Source organism: Bufo bufo, unplaced genomic scaffold, assembly GCF_905171765.1.
Source record: "Bufo bufo unplaced genomic scaffold, aBufBuf1.1, whole genome shotgun sequence".
NCBI classification, from domain to species: Eukaryota; Metazoa; Chordata; class Amphibia; order Anura; family Bufonidae; genus Bufo; species Bufo bufo.
The window spans coordinates 5,932-25,176 of record NW_024400645.1 but is presented as its reverse complement, the minus strand read 5'-3'; the positions used below and the strand labels follow the sequence as shown (position 1 = coordinate 25,176).

At 45.3% G+C, this 19,245-nt stretch overlaps 1 protein-coding gene across 2 annotated transcripts; it reads left to right on the top strand.

The window, feature by feature from the left end:
• Nucleotides 1-308: 308 nt before the first annotated feature.
• On the top strand, nt 309-5,396 carry LOC120984421 (serine/arginine-rich splicing factor 5). Of its 2 annotated transcripts, none has more exons than XM_040413350.1 (8): nt 309-433; nt 1,428-1,573; nt 2,982-3,052; nt 3,134-3,262; nt 3,342-3,408; nt 4,405-4,478; nt 4,566-4,676; nt 4,785-5,396. In XM_040413350.1, exons 2-8 carry the CDS (start codon nt 1,448-1,450, stop codon nt 5,047-5,049), a joined length of 843 nt encoding a protein of 280 aa, XP_040269284.1. In that variant the 5' UTR covers nt 309-433; nt 1,428-1,447; the 3' UTR covers nt 5,050-5,396. The 2 variants fall into 2 exon arrangements, with proteins under 2 accessions (XP_040269284.1, XP_040269283.1); XM_040413349.1 differs by having other exon boundaries at nt 4,782-5,396.
• Nucleotides 5,397-19,245: the final 13,849 nt, after the last annotated feature.

Genomic DNA, 19,245 nt, shown 5'->3' with positions numbered 1-19,245 from the left:
TACACCTTTATTTACAGCCTGAATTGTGTTATACATTTTTTTATCATTGTATTATACATTATGATACAGAAGGCTAGAAAACGTGAACTGGCTAAGGAACCATCATGACAAAGGGCTTTGGCTTTGTCGACCTCCATTTTGTGAAACACACACCACTGCAGCACTTCTAGCGTCGTCGACGCCCTCGACCAATCAGCGCGCTCCGTTCTCAGGCCACGCCCGAGCCACCACCATTTTGCGAGGAGCAGTAAAGGAAGGGAGAGGCGGGGCTTTGCTTTCATGTCCTTTTTCATGTGAAGGACGGCACGTAGCTGGGCGTACACGTGATGTTAAACACGCCTCCTCTTAGTTAGGCCCCGCCCTGTACTTTATAGTCCTCTGCAGAGCGAGGAGTGCGTCATTCCGTGGATTGTGCGGCTGACGAGACAATCGGGTATGTGTGAACGGTTACGCTGCGGTTTCGTGCGTTGTGTAGTCGTATACTGTGAGGATTTTTAAAAAAAAATTGGGAGATTTTTTTTATTATTTCTTATGTTTACATCTTTATTTTTTATCCGTTTGTACTGGTAGTCGGTTGGCCGAGAGTAGCGGGTTTTACTGTGTGATATAGTGTTTATTGTGTTGAAACATCGTCCTGCCTGTTTTTTGGATGGAAATGTTAGTTTTAGGCGACTATGGTTGTGGCGAGGCCACGCCTCCTGGCCGGGCTGCCAGCGCCATCTTGGAAAGCTTGCAGGATAGTGCAAGGGAAGGGTTAAGCTGAAGATTATTTGCTATTCACAAAAATCGCGATTTTATGTCTATATTCTGGGCAAGACTTATCAAAACTGATGTAAAAGAAAACTGGCTTCGTTGCCCATAGCAACCAATCAGATTCCACCTTTCATTTCTCACAGCTCCTTTGGAAGATGAAAGGTGGAATCTGATTGGTCGCTGTCTGCACTGAAGCCCTAGATTTCTCCCCTATTGTTTTGGTTGTCCTTACAACTTCTGTATTTTCTCAGACCCTTTAGGTCAGCGATGGCCATACAACTCCTAGCATGGCCAGTCTGCCTACAGCAGCGCATGGTGGGGATTGTAGTTTTACAGCAGGTTGGCCAGCCCTGGTCAGCTTTGCTTGTATTCTTATAGATCTGGTTGTTTTATGTGATCCTTTCAGCCTCCCCCTGTAGTCGGTGATGGTGGTATTATGTGTTGGTAGGTTTGGGAGGGGGCTGTGCTAGTACAATAGGGGGGGGGGTCCCTTTTATACGCAGGGAGGACGTTGTTGTGATCTATAGGGCTGGCTTGGCGCATATGGAAAGTAGGCGGGTGCGGCGGCTGTCAGACCTGTGATGTCACTGCAGCGCCATCTAGTGACAGGAGTGTAAACTTGGAGCCCGACCTCCTAGGTGTCTTCGGTGCTAATAAACGTGCATGTTCTTCAGGGTTTATAACCTACGTCAACATGAGCGGGTGCAGAGTTTTCATTGGGCGACTGAACCCAGCGGCCAGAGAGAAGGACGTCGAGAGGTTCTTCAAAGGGTATGGGAGGATCCGAGACATTGATCTAAAACGAGGATTCGGCTTTGTGGTAAGTGTGTTTGTTAATTTAAAAGAAAAACGGACGTCCTGCAGATTTTATAGATCTGTAGAGATCACTCCTCAGCAGTCATCTCATTATGTCAAGTAGGAGGAATACAGTGACAAGTAACACCTCTATACAGAGATAGCAGAGGATCAGCCATTCAGCAGCGTCACATCTCTGACACCCCCTCACCCTTGTGTGGTTTGCAGGGCGTACATCGAAGTCAAACACCTCCAGACTACAGATTCCTATGGTCCTCGTGACTGCTGTAAATATGTGAATGTAGCAGCTCGGGCTAGATGAATACACCAACTAAAGGGTGGTAGCCGATTGTGGGGGAGGGGGTTTAATGGGGTGGAACTACCACCCCCAGGCAAAAGCAGGTGTCGAAGCTGGTGGCAGGGTGTTCGTATATTGTGTATTTATTTAGTAACTTCATATTCACGGGGATGGAGTCTTTCATCAATAAAGATCGTACAATGTAACCGTACAGCTCTTCTTTGGTTTGGGGTCGAATAGCTCAGCCTTACGGTTTAGTCCTGTTCACAAGGAAAACAATATTTATCAGAATTGTATTTTCATTGGCAAGTGACCCAATGTATTTAAAGGGCTTCTGTCACCCCACTAAAGTCATATATATATTTTTTTTGGCTAGTTAAATTACTTATCCTGCGATATATGAAAATTATAATGGTCTTACTTACTTTCCTTCAGCAGTTTCTTATAAAAACTAATTTACATATTATAAAAGTTCGGTCTCTACCAGCAAGTAGGGCGTCTACTTGCTGGTAGCAGCTGCAGAAAACCGCCCCCTCGTCGTGTTGATTGACAGGGCCAGCCGCGATCTCCTCCTCCTCCGGCCAGCCCTGTCAGCATTTCAAAAATCGCGCGCCTGTGTTGATTCGGCGCAGGCGCTCTGAGATGAGGAGGCGCTCGCCTCCTCAGTGCGCCGAAGACGTCTTCTCTTTCGGTGATGTCATCGGCGCAGGCGCACTGAGGGAGTGCTGAGGAGGCGAGCCTCTTCATCTCCTCGCTTGCGCGAATGAACACAGGCGCGCGATTTTTTAAATGCTGACAGGGCTAGTCTGAGGAGGAGATCCCGGCTGGCCTGTCAATCAACACGACGAGGGGGCGTTTTTTTGCGGCGGCTACCAGCAAGTAGACGGCCTACTTACTGGTAGAGACCTAATTTACATATTATAAAAGTTCGTTTTTATAAGAAACTGCTGAAGGAAAGTAAGACCATTATATTTTCATATATCGCAGTATAAGGAATTTAACTAGCCCAAAAAAAAAAATATGACTTTAGTGGGGTGACAGAAGCCCTTTAAAGCCCCTCTTGGTCTACCGAATTGACTGTAAAACTTTAGATCTAGAAATGTATTTGCTGTAAACCAAATTTTCTTAATTGCAGGAATTTGAAGATCCCCGAGATGCAGATGATGCTGTTTATGAGCTTGATGGGAAAGAGCTGTGCAGTGAAAGGTAGGTGTCTATGGTTTGTACACTTCTCTTTTTCCCCTGTGGTGTTACTGTACCTAACAGGCTTTTGCTTTATCTTTTCAGGGTTACTATTGAGCATGCACGCCTGCGTTCCAGGGGCGGTGGTGGTGGTGGTGGCGGCGGTGGCAGAGGAATGGGAAGGGGGAGATACAATGATCGTTTTAGTAGTCGCCGTCCACGTAATGATAGAAGGTGAGTTGTCTTCACTGGATAGTCAGAAAACTAATCGTAGTAAAACTAGTTGTATACAGACTGTACATTTCTCTCTCAGTGCTCCGCCGATAAGAACCGAAAATCGTCTCATTGTGGAGAACCTGTCCTCCCGCGTCAGCTGGCAGGTTTGTCAACTCATTTTATACGGGGAACATGAAAATGTTTGCCGGTGTACTCTTAGATACACTTTATGGCAATTTCAAAATTTATTTAATTGGGATTTGGGTTTTTATTTACCGTATATATAATTTTTTTTTATTGTATTGTTTAACCTAATTTTAACCAAATATTAAACCCTTTATTTGCCAGCCTATCTGTGTCTCGTTGGCCTTGTGACGAGGAGCGTCTGTTGGTTATCGCTCTGTGTTGGTCACTTGTGGTTGGGCCGTGTTGAATTTGCCAGTGAGCTCCTACACTGCCTGTTGGCTGCCTAGATCCGTTGCCGGTCTAGACATACCGGAGCACTTCCTTAAAAGTACCAGGTTGCAGCGACCCCCTGAGAGTTAACGAAATCTGGTCCTTAAGTTGAGAGATGTTCTGCCTGTAAAGATTCCGAATAGGAGGTCGTGATCGCAAAGTTGAAAGATGCGCAATTAGGTGGTCGTTGGAATGCTGGTCGCAATAAAGTCCATGGTAACACCACAAGAATAGAAAATGATGGCCATCGTCCATAGTCTTCTTATAGGGAGGGCCGTATCGTATAAAAGCTTCGATCAATTGGTTAGCCCCCAAGTGGGTGTGAAGAGCCAGTCGGGCTAGTCTCGTGATGGTTCGTCCAGGCGCTTAATGCAGTTTGCTGATTGACTAGCCTAGGGATTTGTTATTAAAGGTAAAGTAACTTATATTTTTAATGACATCATGGGCACCAAATAAATGGCTTGTATAAAATACTAATTTTAGTATGTTACTGTAATTTAACACCTCTTCCACTTTAAGCTAGTTTTCTTACTTTAGAGGACTCTGCACTTATTTTGTGCCCTATTGTAGTTTTTGCTATTCTAAATCTCGAGAGTGGTAAAAGTACAAGTGTCAGCTTCTGGTCTAACACTGTGAGGTTTTTTTCAGTGTTGTTGTCTCCTTGTCGTCTGTCTTTGTGCTAATCAACTGCTGTCTTGCATTAGGATTTGAAGGACTTCATGAGGCAAGCCGGCGAGGTGACATTTGCTGATGCGCACAGACCTAAACTAAACGAAGGGTAAGTAGGGGTGAAGACTGATGCCTGTCCATTGCCGAACGTGAGCGCTAGACGGTTTAATTGATCGGGCAATCTTAATTTCCACAGGGTTGTTGAGTTTGCATCTTACAGCGATCTTAAAAATGCTATCGACAAACTGTCTGGCAAGGAGATCAATGGAAGGAAGATTAGGCTGATTGAAGGAAACAAAAGGCACAGGTTTGGATTTTTATATATAGCAATGGGATAGCTTTGACAGACCTACCAAGGCACACAAATGATTCTGATTGCATGTCTTTGACTGACTTTGAATTGGTTTTCCAGCAGGTCAAGAAGCCGGTCCCGTTCCCGCAGCCGAAGCTCATCCCGGTCCCGCAGTCGTTCCCGCTCCAGGAGCAGGAAGTCCTATAGCCGTTCCCGTAGCCGCAGCCGCACTCCCCGCAGTAACCGTAGCAAATCCAGATCTGTGAGTAGGTCTCCTGTTCCAGACAAATCGCCAAAAGCTGCATCTAAAAGCCCATCGAAATCCCCAGCGTCTGCCGATCATCAGAGGTCTCGGTCGAGATCTCGGTCTGTTGATAGCAGAAACTGAACATTTTAAATTTTTTTTATTTTTTTATTCCTCTGAATTTTTTGTGTGACATGTGTATACTTGCCAAACCTTGGTAAGTATCAAGTGAGAAAGCGGGGCAAAAGACTTTTTTTTTTTACCAATGTGGACCACGACAGTAGATTCTCAACCGGTCTTTTGATAAACATCACCTGCTTGTCTGTCGTCTGTGTAAATGTATCTTCCCATGTATTTTAGCATGAGATGCGTCTTGTGCTCACTGCTGTATATAGCTGCACCGTCTCCTTATTACCCAGCTTACTTATGTTTCTTTTGTGAAATATGCTGTTGAAATAAACTTTAATAAAGACCTGTTTTCTGTGTGACAATGCGCATCCCCAGAACACTTTAGATCAGGTATTTTTGAGCATTTTCAAAGTAACCAACAAAGCACATAACCCTCCAACGCCGCACTCAAAGGTAGGGCTCTGTAGTAATTCCTGATGAATACAATGATCATACCAAGATGATAGGTCACAATATACAAGTGATGCAGTGGAAGCCGATTGAAACCTAATGATATCACATTGATGTATAAAGGCCGGAGAGCCTGGCCCCACTACAACACAACAGCTGGAATGTATATTGTCTTTGTTTTCCCATCTTGCTATTTCCTCCTCTCCTGCGACCAGCTCTGCTCAGGTTTCCTGCTGCTTAGGCAGTTTGGGTGAGGGCTGGCCACGCCTCCTTATGACATCACACTGAGAACTCTGTCCTTGCATGCTCCTTCATGTGGACAGCATGAGTCATCAGTCTGGCAGCCTGCAGGGTCTCTGAAGCCCACCGCGCTTGCTGGGGAATCATCACTCAGCCATGATAGACCGTAACATGTGGCTGCCTAATATAGGTTTACACACAAAACCGGTCTTATCTTTTACAAACCCAGTCTGAGCAGCAAAACAATTCACTACTATACATTAGTCCACAAGCATGTCAGCCCGTAGCCAAATGATCTGTGCTTTTGCCTCCCATAAAATATTACCATCCCCCCCACCCACCAGCACTGATGCAGTTTTGTTTCCATTACAGCTCTGCTTCGATTGTCTATACACCTTAGATGCATATACAGCTCTGCTGCATCTGTCTTCCTCTCCACTATCAGCACTGTTAGAATCACTTCATATACAGCTCTGTTACATCTGTCTTCACCAGTCCCTACCAGCACTGTTTAAATCACCTCAGATACAGCTCTGCTACATCTCTTTCCCTCTCCCACCAGCATTGTGACTGAACAGATACAGCTCTGCTCTTCTATCAGCTGCTTGCTTCTGGCGCACGTCCTCTCTCTCTCCTGCTCACTCCTACGGATCATGCGTTACGCTGTATCAGACGCTGCTGAAGAAAGAAATGTCCGGCAGCGTGCGCGCTCTTGTGTGAATGACCGGCTGCCTGGGTGAAAAGTAAGTGCAGTCTGCGCAAGCACGCTGTGGAGCGGAGGCCGTATCTATGGGGTAAGAGGGAAGGGAATTTATCAAAATGGCTGCATTTTAAATAATAGAAGCAAATTGCACAAATGATCTATGGTACTAGTGTAAACTTTTCAAATATGATATTGCAGATGGGAATACCCCTTTAAGGGTCCATAGTTCTGAGTCCACATCCGTTTTGCAGAATGGGGGCAGACCCAATCCCTTCAATGGGGCTCAGATGTGGACAGCACATCCGTAGTTCTGTGCCGCAGCCCAGCAAATTAAGATAGAGCATGTGCTATTGTCTGCAGTCGCGGGAAAGAATAGGCATTTCTATCATAGGGCTGGCACTGTGTAGTCCGCAAAATGCGGAACGCACATGGCTGGTATCCGTGTTTTGTAGAACATTTACAGATGTGTGAATGTACCCTAAGGGAGGTTACTAAACGTCAACCCTATATATATATATATGTGTGTGTGTGTATTTTGTTGGTTTATAAGATGCACCCCAGCTTGTAGAGCAGGAACAGAAAAAGATGATAATTACACTTACCGGTAATTGGATTTTCCATTTAGCCTCCACAACGGCACTAAGCAGGAGGGACAGGAAACAACGTGGAGAACAAACCTTTAAAAGCCTCCTCCCATTTACCTTCTCCAGTAATTATCCGAGAAACTCAAAGCTGATGCTGAATAGTACAATTTATTAATGCCTCCTTTAACAAGAAAAAAAGCAGAGCATAGCACATAACAAACAAAGCTAAATCCACTGGGAAAAACAATATCTTCAAAACTTAAGGGTGGGAAATACCAGTGCTGTTGTGGAGGCTAAATGGAAAATCCAATTACTGGTAAGTATAATGATCATCTTTTCCATACGACGAGGATTAACCGAGAAAACGAAAGCTATTAGGGAGGGACCACAGCAGACAGCACTTTACGACCAAAGAAGAGGTTCCTGTTGGAGATAACGTCCAATCTATAGTGTTTTAAGAAGGTATTTGGACTGGACCCTAACTTGGTGTCTAGAGTCAGGGAGTAGAGTGGTTGAAACAGGACCCCCTATTAACCACCAATGCAAGCCCTTGGGGGTGGGGGGCCCATTCAGTTTTGGGTTTTTCCCAAGGCCCTTGGTCAAAAACCCAGAGTGCTCAATCCCAAAATGGCAGGGAGTTAAGAGCAGTCCTGTGCGCATTAAAGGAAAGTCTCCTATCATTGCCTCAAAAACATGTCAGGATCCTATCCGACAACGCCTCGGTAGTAGCTTATATCAACAAACAAGGGGGGGCAAGATCTCAGCTAATGCATCTAGGATCTTCTTGCTCATACAGGGGAAAGCTCTTTCTCAGCGGTCCATCTGAAAGGCTAAGAGAATCACCAGGCGGACTTTCTCAACAGGCACAGATTTAGCCAGGCGAATTGGTGTCTGAATCAGGACGTATTTCACCAGATAATTCTGAGTTTTTTGCAGGAGGGCCTTAACAAAAAGCTTAACCCTAGCACTCTCAAGGTCCAGGTCTCGGCACTGAGTACTCTCTTTGACTTTAGATTAGCTACTTATCCCTGGGTCAAAAGGTTTATTAAGGGTTCCTCTAGACTATGTCCTACAGTTAAATCTAAATCAGCCCCGTGGGACCTTAACCTGGTGCTATCCGCTCTAACCAAGGCCCCGTTTGAGCCCCTTGGAGACATCCCCTTAAAGATGCTATCCTATAAAACTGTATTTTTAGTGGCCATTACATCCGCCAGACGAGTAGGAGAACTATCCGCTTTGTCATCTTCCCCGCCATATACTCCGATTCTGGAGGATAGAATTGTATTCAAACCGGATCCTGCATTCCTGCCCAAAGTAGTTTCGGTATTCCATAAATCTCAGGAAATAGTTCTCCTCTCTTTTTGTCAGAACCCAAAGAATGAGGGGGGAGAGTCCTTTCATACTTTGGACGCGAGAAGGTGTCTCCACATATTTAGAGTCTACGAAGGACTTTAGGAAAACCCCACAACTCTTTGTTCAGTTTCAGGGTCAGAACAGAGGCTCGAAAGTCACAAGCCATACCTTAGCCAGGTGGATCAAGAGAGCATTAGGTCTGGCATATTAACAGACAGGTTGTCAGGTACCTTTTGGATTTTTCAGCTCATTCCACTAGGGCAGTAGCCTCTTCCTGGGCAGAAAAAGGGTGCGCTACCACTGAGCAAATTTGTAGGGCAGCAACGTGGCGTTCCCCTCTACGTTTTACAAGCACTACAGGTTGGACTTTTCATCTGTGCAGGATATGTCTTTTGGGAGAAAGGTGCTGCAGGCTGTAGTCCCTCCCTAATAGTCATCTAGTCTAATCTCTCACAGGTGCTGTCATGGGGCGTAATGGAAATACTTCAATTACTCTTACCGGTAATATGTTTTCCATGAGCCCATGACAGCACCTACATAATTCCCTCCCTATAAAAAAAAAAAAAAAGTATGTAAAATATATATATATTGCAAAAAAAAAAAGAGAAATCTATATATAAGTGTTGTGCCAAAGAGGAGATATGCCTGGGCATATATTTGGCGCAGTTTTCCTTGTGTTGTTTTTTGCTTGTGTTCTTAGTTTCACTGTATAAAGGTGTATTGCTGGTCCCAGGAATCTTGTCAAATACTGAGTGGTGGAAGGCAGTGGACCAATTTAAAGATCTGGGAAGTTCCTGTTTCCTGTCCGGCAGGGCCGATCCTACACGGGGTGCAGTGGGTGCCCCGCACCCCAGCGCTGCGGCCCTGGTGACAAGTGGGGGCGGCCGCGGCCGGCGGCAGGGCAGAGCAGGAGATGAGCGCCTCCATTGCGGAAGCGCTCATCTCCATAGTCATCTGTATTGCCGTCCTGAGGACGGCAATACAGATGCCTGTCTGTGCTGCGGCAGAGGAGGGAGAGGTGTGTCCCCTCCTGTTCCTCTGATAGGCTGCCCGCTTAGTGCTGGCAGCCTATCAGAGGCCGGTGATGGCGCGATGACGTCATCGCGTCGCCTGAGCCGTATAGCGAGGGACACAGACGGAAGAGGTGGCCTGCATCGCATCGCATTGCTGGAGGTAAGTATAAGTGTATTATTTTTTTTAATTTTTTTATATAGGTACAATACTGGGCTGGCACATGATAAGGGGGGCTACTGGGCTGGCACATAAGGGGGGCTACTGGGCTGGCACATAAGGGGGGACTACTGGGCTGGGCTGGCACATGATAAGGGGGGCTACTGGGCTGGCACATGATAAGGGGGGACTACTGGGCTGGCACATGATAAGGGGGGACTACTGGGCTGGCACATGATAAGGGGGGCTACTGGCACATGATATGGGGGGCTACTGGCACATGATATGGGGGCACTCTGGCTACTGGCACATGATATGGGGGCACTCTGGCTACTGGCACATGATAATGGGGGGGATCTGGCTACTGGCACATGATATGGGGGGGGGCTCTGGCTACTGGCACATGATAAGGGGGGGGGCTCTGGCTACTGGCACATGATATGGGGGGCTACTGGCACATGATAAGGGGGGCTACTGGCACATGATAAGGGGGCTACTGGCACATGATAAGGGGGTCTACTGGCACATGATAAGGGGGGCTACTGGCACATAGGGGGGCTACTGGCACATAAGGGGGGCTACTGGCACATGATATGGGGGGCTCTGGCTACTGGCACATGATATGGGGGGGCTCTGGCTACTGGCACATGATGGTGGGGGGGCTCTTATTTCTGGCACATGATTGGGGGCACTCTGGCTACTGGCACATGATATGGGGGGCTCTGGCTACTGACACATGATATGGGGGGGCTCTGGCTACTGACATGATATGGGGGGGCTCTGGCTACTGGCACATGATGGTGGGGGGGCTCTTATTACTGGAACATGATTGGGGACATCTATGGGGGCACATCTTACTGCAGATTATTGGGGGGCACTATAGGGGCATCTACTGAGGCTAAAAAAGAAGATATTTTATATGGGGGCTCTGTATAGGGGCATTTTATACTGGGACACATTATGGTGGGTACTATGGGGAAGGGGGGGGCACTATGGGGGTCATCTACGGGGGCACTGAGAAGGGGTATTTTATATTGGCACATTATGGGAACATTAGCTCAACTGGGGGCATTACAAATGTTTTGCATATTATAAGGAGAATTATTACTACTGGGGGGGGGGGCATTATGGTGGGCTTTATTACTCCCCCATGGTATGACCCCCTAGTAGCAGCACCAGCCTCTCCCTGCTCTGCTATCCCTCTGCCCTTTCTCCAAATCCTTATTATGAAATCTTTCTCATTAGGTTAAAGCACAACATCAGCTCCGCCGAGCCCCCGGCCAAAGTGTTGAAGTGGCGTCCGAGATCCCCAAGGGCCAAGTCAAGTAACTGTAAGTTTTTATGGGGGTTCTACAAAAGAGCTATCGTGGGGCAAAGTTCATATTCGTGTTTACACACGTGTTTTAAAATGAATGCTTTCTCCTATTATAAACAAGTAAATAATGACGCAATGCTGTGGGGCTGGTGTGCAACTTTTTCCAGGGCTGGTTTTTATCCCCAGTCCGGCCCTGGCCGAGCGAGCCGCCGGGACTTTTTTTTTTTTGACTTTTTTTTTTTTTAAGCCGAGCAGCCGAGCCGCCGATTCGTGGGGCTGAAGTTGTTGCCATAGAAACATTGTAAAGGGGAGGAGTTAGTAAGATAACCACGCCCATGTGGGGGCGCCAGAAATATTTCTGCACCCAGGCGCCTGTGACCCTAGGATCGGCCCTGCTGTCCGGAAGGGGGAAGATCTCTCACAGGTGCTGTCATGGGCTCATGGAAAACATATTACCGGTAAGAGTAATTAAAGTATTTCCTGTTCACAATGGAATTTCGAATATACCTTAGGTAGGAAGGAAGGTTCATGTTTAAGAATTATTCTATCATCCGAACCGTTAAATATGGTGGACGGCAAGACAAAGCTTGGATTTCTCCTATTCTCCTTGCAGAGGTGATTGTGATTAAGAAGGCCGTTTTCATTGAGAGTAAGCTAAGAGGGATCTCAGAAAGGGGCTCAAAAGGAGGGTCCATCAGTACTGAAAGAACTAGATTTAGGTCCCATGGAGGAACAGTAGATCTAATTGCTGGTCTTAATCTATGGGCCCCTTTAAAGAAACGTCTAATTAAGGGTACGTCAGCTAGTTTAATTTGGACTTTTAGAGTTCCTAGGATTTCCCTGCAAGTGATGCTGAAAATGCTTTGCAGCTAAAGTCACTGCTCTTAACTTCATCTTTAAGGATAAGGGTTTGTTTGCGATGCTCTTTACCCAATGATTGCCAACATGGGCACTCTGACTCCATGATGAGGTATCCTTGGTGAGGAGAGTCCAGGGCGGGCTGAGAAAACAGATAATGACATCTCTGGAGATGAGACAATTAACCACCACTGAAGGTTCTTAACAGGTCGAGGAATGAATGGACACCATATTGTCCAGGTCTTTGTGAGCACCATTCCATGATGCCAAGATGTTGCCCTTGAGATTATCTCATGTGAGCCTTGGCCCATGGAACTGCATCGATTGAGGATATAAGGAGCCATAGCACTCTCATTGCTTTTCTGATGGAGATCGTGTGGCAAGTGGAGAGGTGAGTGATTTCTCGTACAATCTTCCATCTTCTTTCTACTGAAAGTTTTCACAGACATATTGTGAGAGTTCTGCATAAAGCCCAAAACCCTGATGAAATCTATCAGAAAACCGTGTTCTTGTAAAACTTGTATTGTTCTGTGCAGATCCTGCAACAGTAGAGTTGCAGAAGATGCTCTCAGTAACCAATTATCTGGGTAGGAAGCCTCAGTAACTCCTCTCAATCTCAGGACTGCTGATAGAGTCACCACTCTTGGGGCTACCACAATCCCAAAAGGCAGACTGAATTGGAGATGTTGCAGACCTGTTCTTGAGTGTAGAGCTATCTGAAGATATTTGAGATGCTGGGAAAGTATTGGTATGTGTAGATACACATCCATTAGGTGTATTGTTACAAGATAATCTCTATTGTATAATAGAGGCATCCCTGAACTGATTGTCTCCATCTTGAACTTTTGTCTGACCAGAAATCTGTTCAGGTAGGTAAGATCTATTATGAGCCTCCATTTGTTTTACTGGCTTGGGCACTAGGAACACCTTGGAGTCTACTCCTTTTACTCTTTCTGATGGCAAAACTTTCTTTAAGGCTGACTTTTGAACGCATTGTAAGAATAGTCTGGGCACCACCGGCGACTTAATCCTTATTATTGTGAACTTGTCCCGAGGAGGAGAAATGAACTCTAGTGTGTAGCTTTCTTGTAGTGTGGAAACAACCCAGGTGTCTGAGGAAGTAACTTCCCAGTGGAACCAGAATTATTGTAGACCGGGCCTACAGGAGGCCCTGGAGGATTGGCGTCATAGATCAGCAGATCTTTTATTGCTGCCCCTTTTCTTGAATGGTGAGCCTTTTTTTTTGTATCTAAATCTTCTTTGTTGTTGGAAAATCTAAAAACCTTTTTAAATCTGGAAATTTAGCTCCTTTTCTCTTATTCAGGGCTTCCAATATCTAGTCCAACTGTGGACCGAACCTGTGCCCTGGATGAAAGGGCAGGTTACTGAAATTATTTTATTTATTTATCTAAAATATCCCCGGGCCATTGTTTGATCCATAAAGAACATCTGAGAGTTGGACAGGGCCACAGCCCTGGAGCAGAACCTCTCACATTCTAAAAGGGGCATCATAGAGGAATTCTGAAGCTGCCTTGAGTAGGAGTTAAATAGAATACTATAGCTCTTGGACTTAGCTTAAAAAAGTTCATGTAATGTGTCCTTCTGAAGGAGAAACAACTCCTCTGGGTCATCTGAGTCCAAGTCTTCAGACGCAGAGAGACCTCAGAGGATAATGGCCTGCGGAGATGGATCACGCGACTCTTTCCTCGGTCTCTTATATTTATGTGCGGGTTGAATCTCCTCAAGCACAGAGTTTAGTTTGCTTTTAAACCAAGAAAACCTGCAGGAGAACAGACAGAGGAGACCTTGTCAGGAGACGGACACTGCAGGCAGACTTCAGGCTGATCACAGCTGATACATCATCTGGGCCTGGTTTTACTTCTCCTTTTCCTGCTGAGAGGAAGGCATCTATACGAAAGAGAAAAAATCTGCAGTATGTGTTCTAGTAGCTAGAACCCTTAGGAAACAAAGGGTTAATCAATGCTGCGTACTCTGCTACAGCACCAAAAGAGATAAACAAGCATATAGAGCTGTTGAATTGAATGTAAAATAGTACCGACAGAAAAGGAGTTAATCGTTCAAAAATACGTAGTAGTGAAGTCTGCATACACCTCAATTCCGCCAATAGCCTTGGTGTTTGAGCTCTATAAGCAGACATAATACTAGACAGGAAGGAGTTAATTCTTCAGGTATAACGCTGCAAAACAGCAATGGAGCTTGTGCTCTACAAGCAGACATATAATACTGACAGCTCAGTAAGGAGGTAGAAGACAGCACCTTAACACATAGTGTGTCCCGTCATTTTTCCACTTGTCATGAAAATGATCCTTCTCTACTTTGAGTGACTCCGTTGGAGTGGGCCCCCCAGTCATACCAGCAACTTTGTAGGGAAAAAATGTACTGGATATTTTGGCTTAATACTCCTTTTGGGCTTAATGAATCCCTAGAATACACAAACTATTAATCCTCAAATGCACTGGTTCATACTTCCTTTATGGCACTCCAAAGGAACACTCTTAGAAACTAAATATAACTGTTTTACCAACACAGATGACATGATTTATAGTATTTCATAGTATTCCTTAGATGTTCAACAACACCTATAAACAGGGCCGGCTCCAGGTTCATGTGGGCCCTTAGGCGATAAAGTCTCAGTGGGCCCCCTTGTGGCATTTTGCACGGCGCTTACAGCAATAAAACTGCATGTATTATAGATTAAATACCTTACACAGAGCGTGCTACAGAACGGATATATGTCAGTCAGTCCTTATGTGCCTACTTTTATTTTCTACCCAGTGTTTCAGTCCCGAAGGTCTACTCACAGATATGTGCCGCCTCAGAGTAGATATGCCAAGATATGTGCCCCCTCAGAGTAGATATGCCAAGATATGCCCCCTTCATAGTAGATATGCCCAGATATGTGCCCCCTCAGAGTAGATATGCCAATATATGCCCCCTTCATAGTAGATATGCCAAGATATGTGCCCCCTCAGAGTAGATATGCCAAGATATGCCCCCTTCATAGTAGATATGCCCGGATATGTGCCCCCTCATAGTAGATATGCCCGGATATGTGCCCCCTCAGAGTAGATATGCCAAGATATGTGCCCCCTTCACAATAGATATGCCAAGATATGTGCCCCCTCACAGTAGTATTGTCCTCATTGTATAACCTTCACAGTAGTTTTGTACAGATGTGTGCCCCCTCACAGTAGTTATGCCCTCACTGTGCCCCTTTCACAGTTGTAATACCCTCTCTGTGCCCACTTCACAGTAATAATCCCCATTATGCTCCCTTCATAGTAATAATGCCCACGGTGCCCCCTTTATTGTAGTAATGCCCTCTGGCTCTGTGCCCCCTCCATAGTAGAAATGCCCATTAGCCACATTCACATTAGTATTGCCCTCTGTGCCCCCTCCAGAGTAGTAATGCCCTCTGTGCCCCCTCCATAGTAGAAATACTTTCTGTGCCCCCTCCATAGGAATAAAGTCCTCTGTGCCCCCTCCATAGTAGAAATACTTTCTGTGCCCCTCCATAGTAATAAAGTCCTCTGTGCCCCCTCCATAGTAATAAAGTCCTCTGTGCCCCCTCCATAGTAATAAAGTCCTCTGTGCCTCCTCCATAGTAATAAAGTCCTCTGTGACCCCTCCATAGTAATAAAGTCCTCTGTGACCCCTCCATAGTAATAAAGTCCTCTGTGCCCCTTCATAGTAATAAAGTCCTCTGTGACCCCTCCATAGTAATAAAGTCCTCTGTGCCCCCTCCATAGTAATAAAGTCCTCTGTGCCCCCTCCATAGTAATAAAGTCCTCTGTGACCCCTCCATAGTAATAAAGTCCTCTGTGCCCCCTCCATAGTAATAAAGTCCTCTGTGACCCCTCCATAGTAATAAAGTCCTCTGTGACCCCTCCATAGTAATAAAGTCCTCTGTGACCCCTCTGTATTAAAAAACAAAAAAACACAGTAACTAATCACCATGTCCCATTCCTGAAGCTCACAGTCCTCTCTGCAGCACGATCTGTGCCTTCAGGCTGCATGTTGGAGCGGGGAGAAGTCTTCCTGCTTCACCATTCTGTGCGCCGCCGGCCTGAAGGAGGGGAGGAGCGCGGGGAGCGGTGAGTGACAGGACTCGGCTCCCTGCGCTCCAGCAATGAGCGCTTCCATTTGTATTGATGGCAGAGCACATTGCTTCTGGCAGCTGTGCTGTGGGCCCCGGCACTTGCCTGGGTATGCCGGGTGCTGACGCCGGCCTTGCCTGCGCCCCCCTGACACTGGATGTTTTAATCTGCGCATGGGGAGAAGCAGGAGCTGCAGTACCGGGACCAGGAGCAATGCTGGGAGCGGGGTAAGTATATTCATTGTGAGGGGCCTGGCATATGGGGGGCATTTAATAGTCTTGGATAACCCCTTTAATCATCAATAAAGTCTTTTAGGTTTTGAATTAAAAAAAATAGACCCTAGTGGTGATTTATTGTCTCCAAATGCAGCTCTAAATGTCTTTTTCTCTGGACTTTTGGAGCCCACTATGGTATCAGAGCCCGGTTCCACCGGTCCACCGCTGCACAGAGGAACACCTTGACTGCTACCCAAACTGCACTCCTTAGAAAAGTAAGTGGTGTTTCCTCTGCTTCCGAATGTAAGCAGAAGTCCAGCAACACAAAACAAGGATCTCTACTACACAGCTAGCCCATATATCAGTGTGCCAGCCTCTCACATGATTTTGGGATAAATCATGGAGTAAGGAAGCTCTCTCAGCCAATGCTTGACATCTTGGAACTTAGCCTTTCTCCTTGTGACCTCAAAGTCCTCAAAAAGTCTTTAAATATAGATACTTTGCTGCCATTAAATCAAAGTCTCTATGGTCTCTCACATTTCTCAAGACGATATGAGCTTGAAATGCAGGATCCCAATCAGTGAAGTGTGGTCTCTCAATTGCAAAGAAAACACAAGGTTTGGGACTTTTTTTTACACACAAAAAGAGGTCTGAAACATGTTGGCGTTATGATCATGTTCAGAGCTTTGTGATTTTAAAGCATAAAATAAAAGTGGATGATTTTATGAATAAGTGCAGAGGAGACTATTTATTGTATGTAGGCTGCTCGGCTAGCCAGCAGTAACCCCTAGTTCACATTTAAGTGATTTGATCAGTGATTGTGTGCATACTTACCAACATTTCAGTTGGTAAAATCGGAGCATATAAGCTCCGCCCCAGGAACTTGGCAAACCTGCCTGGAACACCCACTTATGGCAGGGTTTCTATTAGCTCCCCCCATTTCCGGCCCAGGACAGAACAAATTTGCCAGGAAAATTGAGGACAGTCCCAGCAAATTCGGAACAGTTGGCAACTATGTGTGAGCCACAACAAGGTATGTTCTCCCCGTGTTTGTGTGTGTTTCCTGCCACACTCCAAACACATACTGATAGGGACCTTAGATTGTGAGCCCCATTGGGGACAGTGTGATGCCAATGTCTGTAAAGCGCTGCGGAAAATAGTAGCGCTATATAAGTGCATAAAATAAATAACGGATGCGTCAAACATGTGGTTGCTATGAGCCTTGATTAATCCTGAGTGTGGTCATTGGTGAGGCTAGTATTTCTTTAGATTGATCGGGGGTTAGGCCTGGAAGTTTTACTGCCACTGATCAGACTTGTAACATGACATTTCTAGGATTACCGCTTTAATTTGGCAAAATATCCTCTTGCCTAAGGTTCTCGTCAACTTTTATAGCCAATGTAAAGATAACGAAAATGTATTTGGCTGAAATTTTCATTTCCTGTAGTCTGTAGGAAGCACAGTCATGGATGGGACTTCAGAAAACATCCAGAAAAGTGGAGATAGTTCCTTCAGGACCGCAATCGCAAATCAGAGTAGCCAAGGGTTCAATAGAATGAAGATTAAAAAGATGACCTAAAGAGAAAGCAGGCAATGGCATGATGCCATATTGTGCTAGAACAGCTATTGCAACCTCTTCAGGCTTCAGGAAATATTTTCGGAGAATTTCGGTGTACAAACCAAGTAAGATGGAACTTGCATCCAGATGTAGCCAATAACTTTTTGGCTAGATTCAGTCACATGCACACTATACCATTCAAATTCCCAGATGTTTGGTTTCATTCATGGTTCCTGAAAGATAAAAAAAAATACTATGAACCAATGAAAAAAATGTGAGTGTCACCCATAATCTTCTAGTGGATCCATAGCAGTCTATGTGTTCGACTGGAATCTATATAGTTATGATCATATGTTAGGTCTCCACTGCAGATTTTTGCTGCATGTTTGGAAAAAAAAGGCTGGAAAATATTTTTTGCTGTAATGTTTACATAATATGACAATAGTGACTTCATTTATCAGCCACATGCAGTTTTCAAATTGATTATTTACCCTTTTTTGACTTCCAAAGGCCATATACATGCTCACTGTCTATGCCAGTGCAGTTCCACGTACATATACTGTACATCAGCAGCATGGTGCCAAATTAAAGCTCCTGCAATCTAACAGATCTGGTCCACTGTGGTGAGTCGGCATAAAGGCTGGGTTTCAGCCAGAAAAATACTGTTGCATGCAAAGGTTTTTGTCTGGCCCGCTGAATCAGGCATGCTGGAGATATGAATGAAGCCGCACCTTGTTCTTTTTCTTTTATGTTACAAACCATGCCATGTTCATTATTCCTTGCACTAAATACAAACTATGAAATAATGTTTTTTTTTCCTGCAGCAATAGTGCCTTGAAAAAGTATTCATACCCCTTGAACTTTTCCCGATTTTTTCACGATCCACTCACAAACTTAGGCCGTGGCCCGTTTTGAGTGAATGGGTCCATATTCCGGAACTGTTGTGCGGAACGGCAGGCGCGGAACCCCACAGAAGCACTACGGAGTGCTTCCGTGGTGTTTCTGTCCGTGCCTCCACCCCGCAAAAAAATAGAACTTGTTCTATTTTTTTTACGGTTCAGACGTATCACGGACCCATTCAACTTGAATGGGTCTGGATCCATCGCAGCTGCTGCACGGATGGGGGCCCATGCATTGGAGACCGCAAATTGTAGTCCCTAATGCACACAACGGCCGTGTGCAAGAGGCCTTAAATGTATTTTATTGGGATTTTATGTGATAGACCACAAAAAGTAGCACGTACAGTTGCAAGAAAAAGTATGTGAACCCTTTGGAATGATATGGATTTCTGCACAAATTGGTCATAAAAATGTGATCTGATCTTCATCTAAGTCACAACAATAGACAATCACAGTCGGCTTAAACTAATAACACACAAAGAATTAAATGTTACCATGTTTTTATTGAACACACCATGTAAACATTCACAGTGCAGTGGAAAAAGTATGTGAACCCTTGGATTTAATAACTGGTTGAACCTCCTTTGGCAGCAATAACTTCAGCCAAATGTTTCCTGTAGTTGCAGATCAGACGTGCACAACGGTCAGGAGTAATTCTTGACCATTCCTCTTTACAGAACTGTTTCAGTTCAGCAATATTCTTGGGATGTCTGGTGTGAATCGCTTTCTTGAGGTCATGCCACAGCAT

Bases quoted from the DNA above. Each gene is read 5' to 3' on its own strand.
- LOC120984421 (XM_040413349.1), top strand. From the start codon at position 1,448: ATGAGCGGGTGCAGAGTTTTCATTGGGCGACTGAACCCAGCGGCCAGA. The intron at 1,574-2,981 runs GTAAGTGTGTTT...TCTTAATTGCAG, and splicing joins AACGAGGATTCGGCTTTGTG to GAATTTGAAGATCCCCGAGA. The intron at 3,409-4,404 runs GTTTGTCAACTC...GTCTTGCATTAG, and splicing joins CCTCCCGCGTCAGCTGGCAG to GATTTGAAGGACTTCATGAG.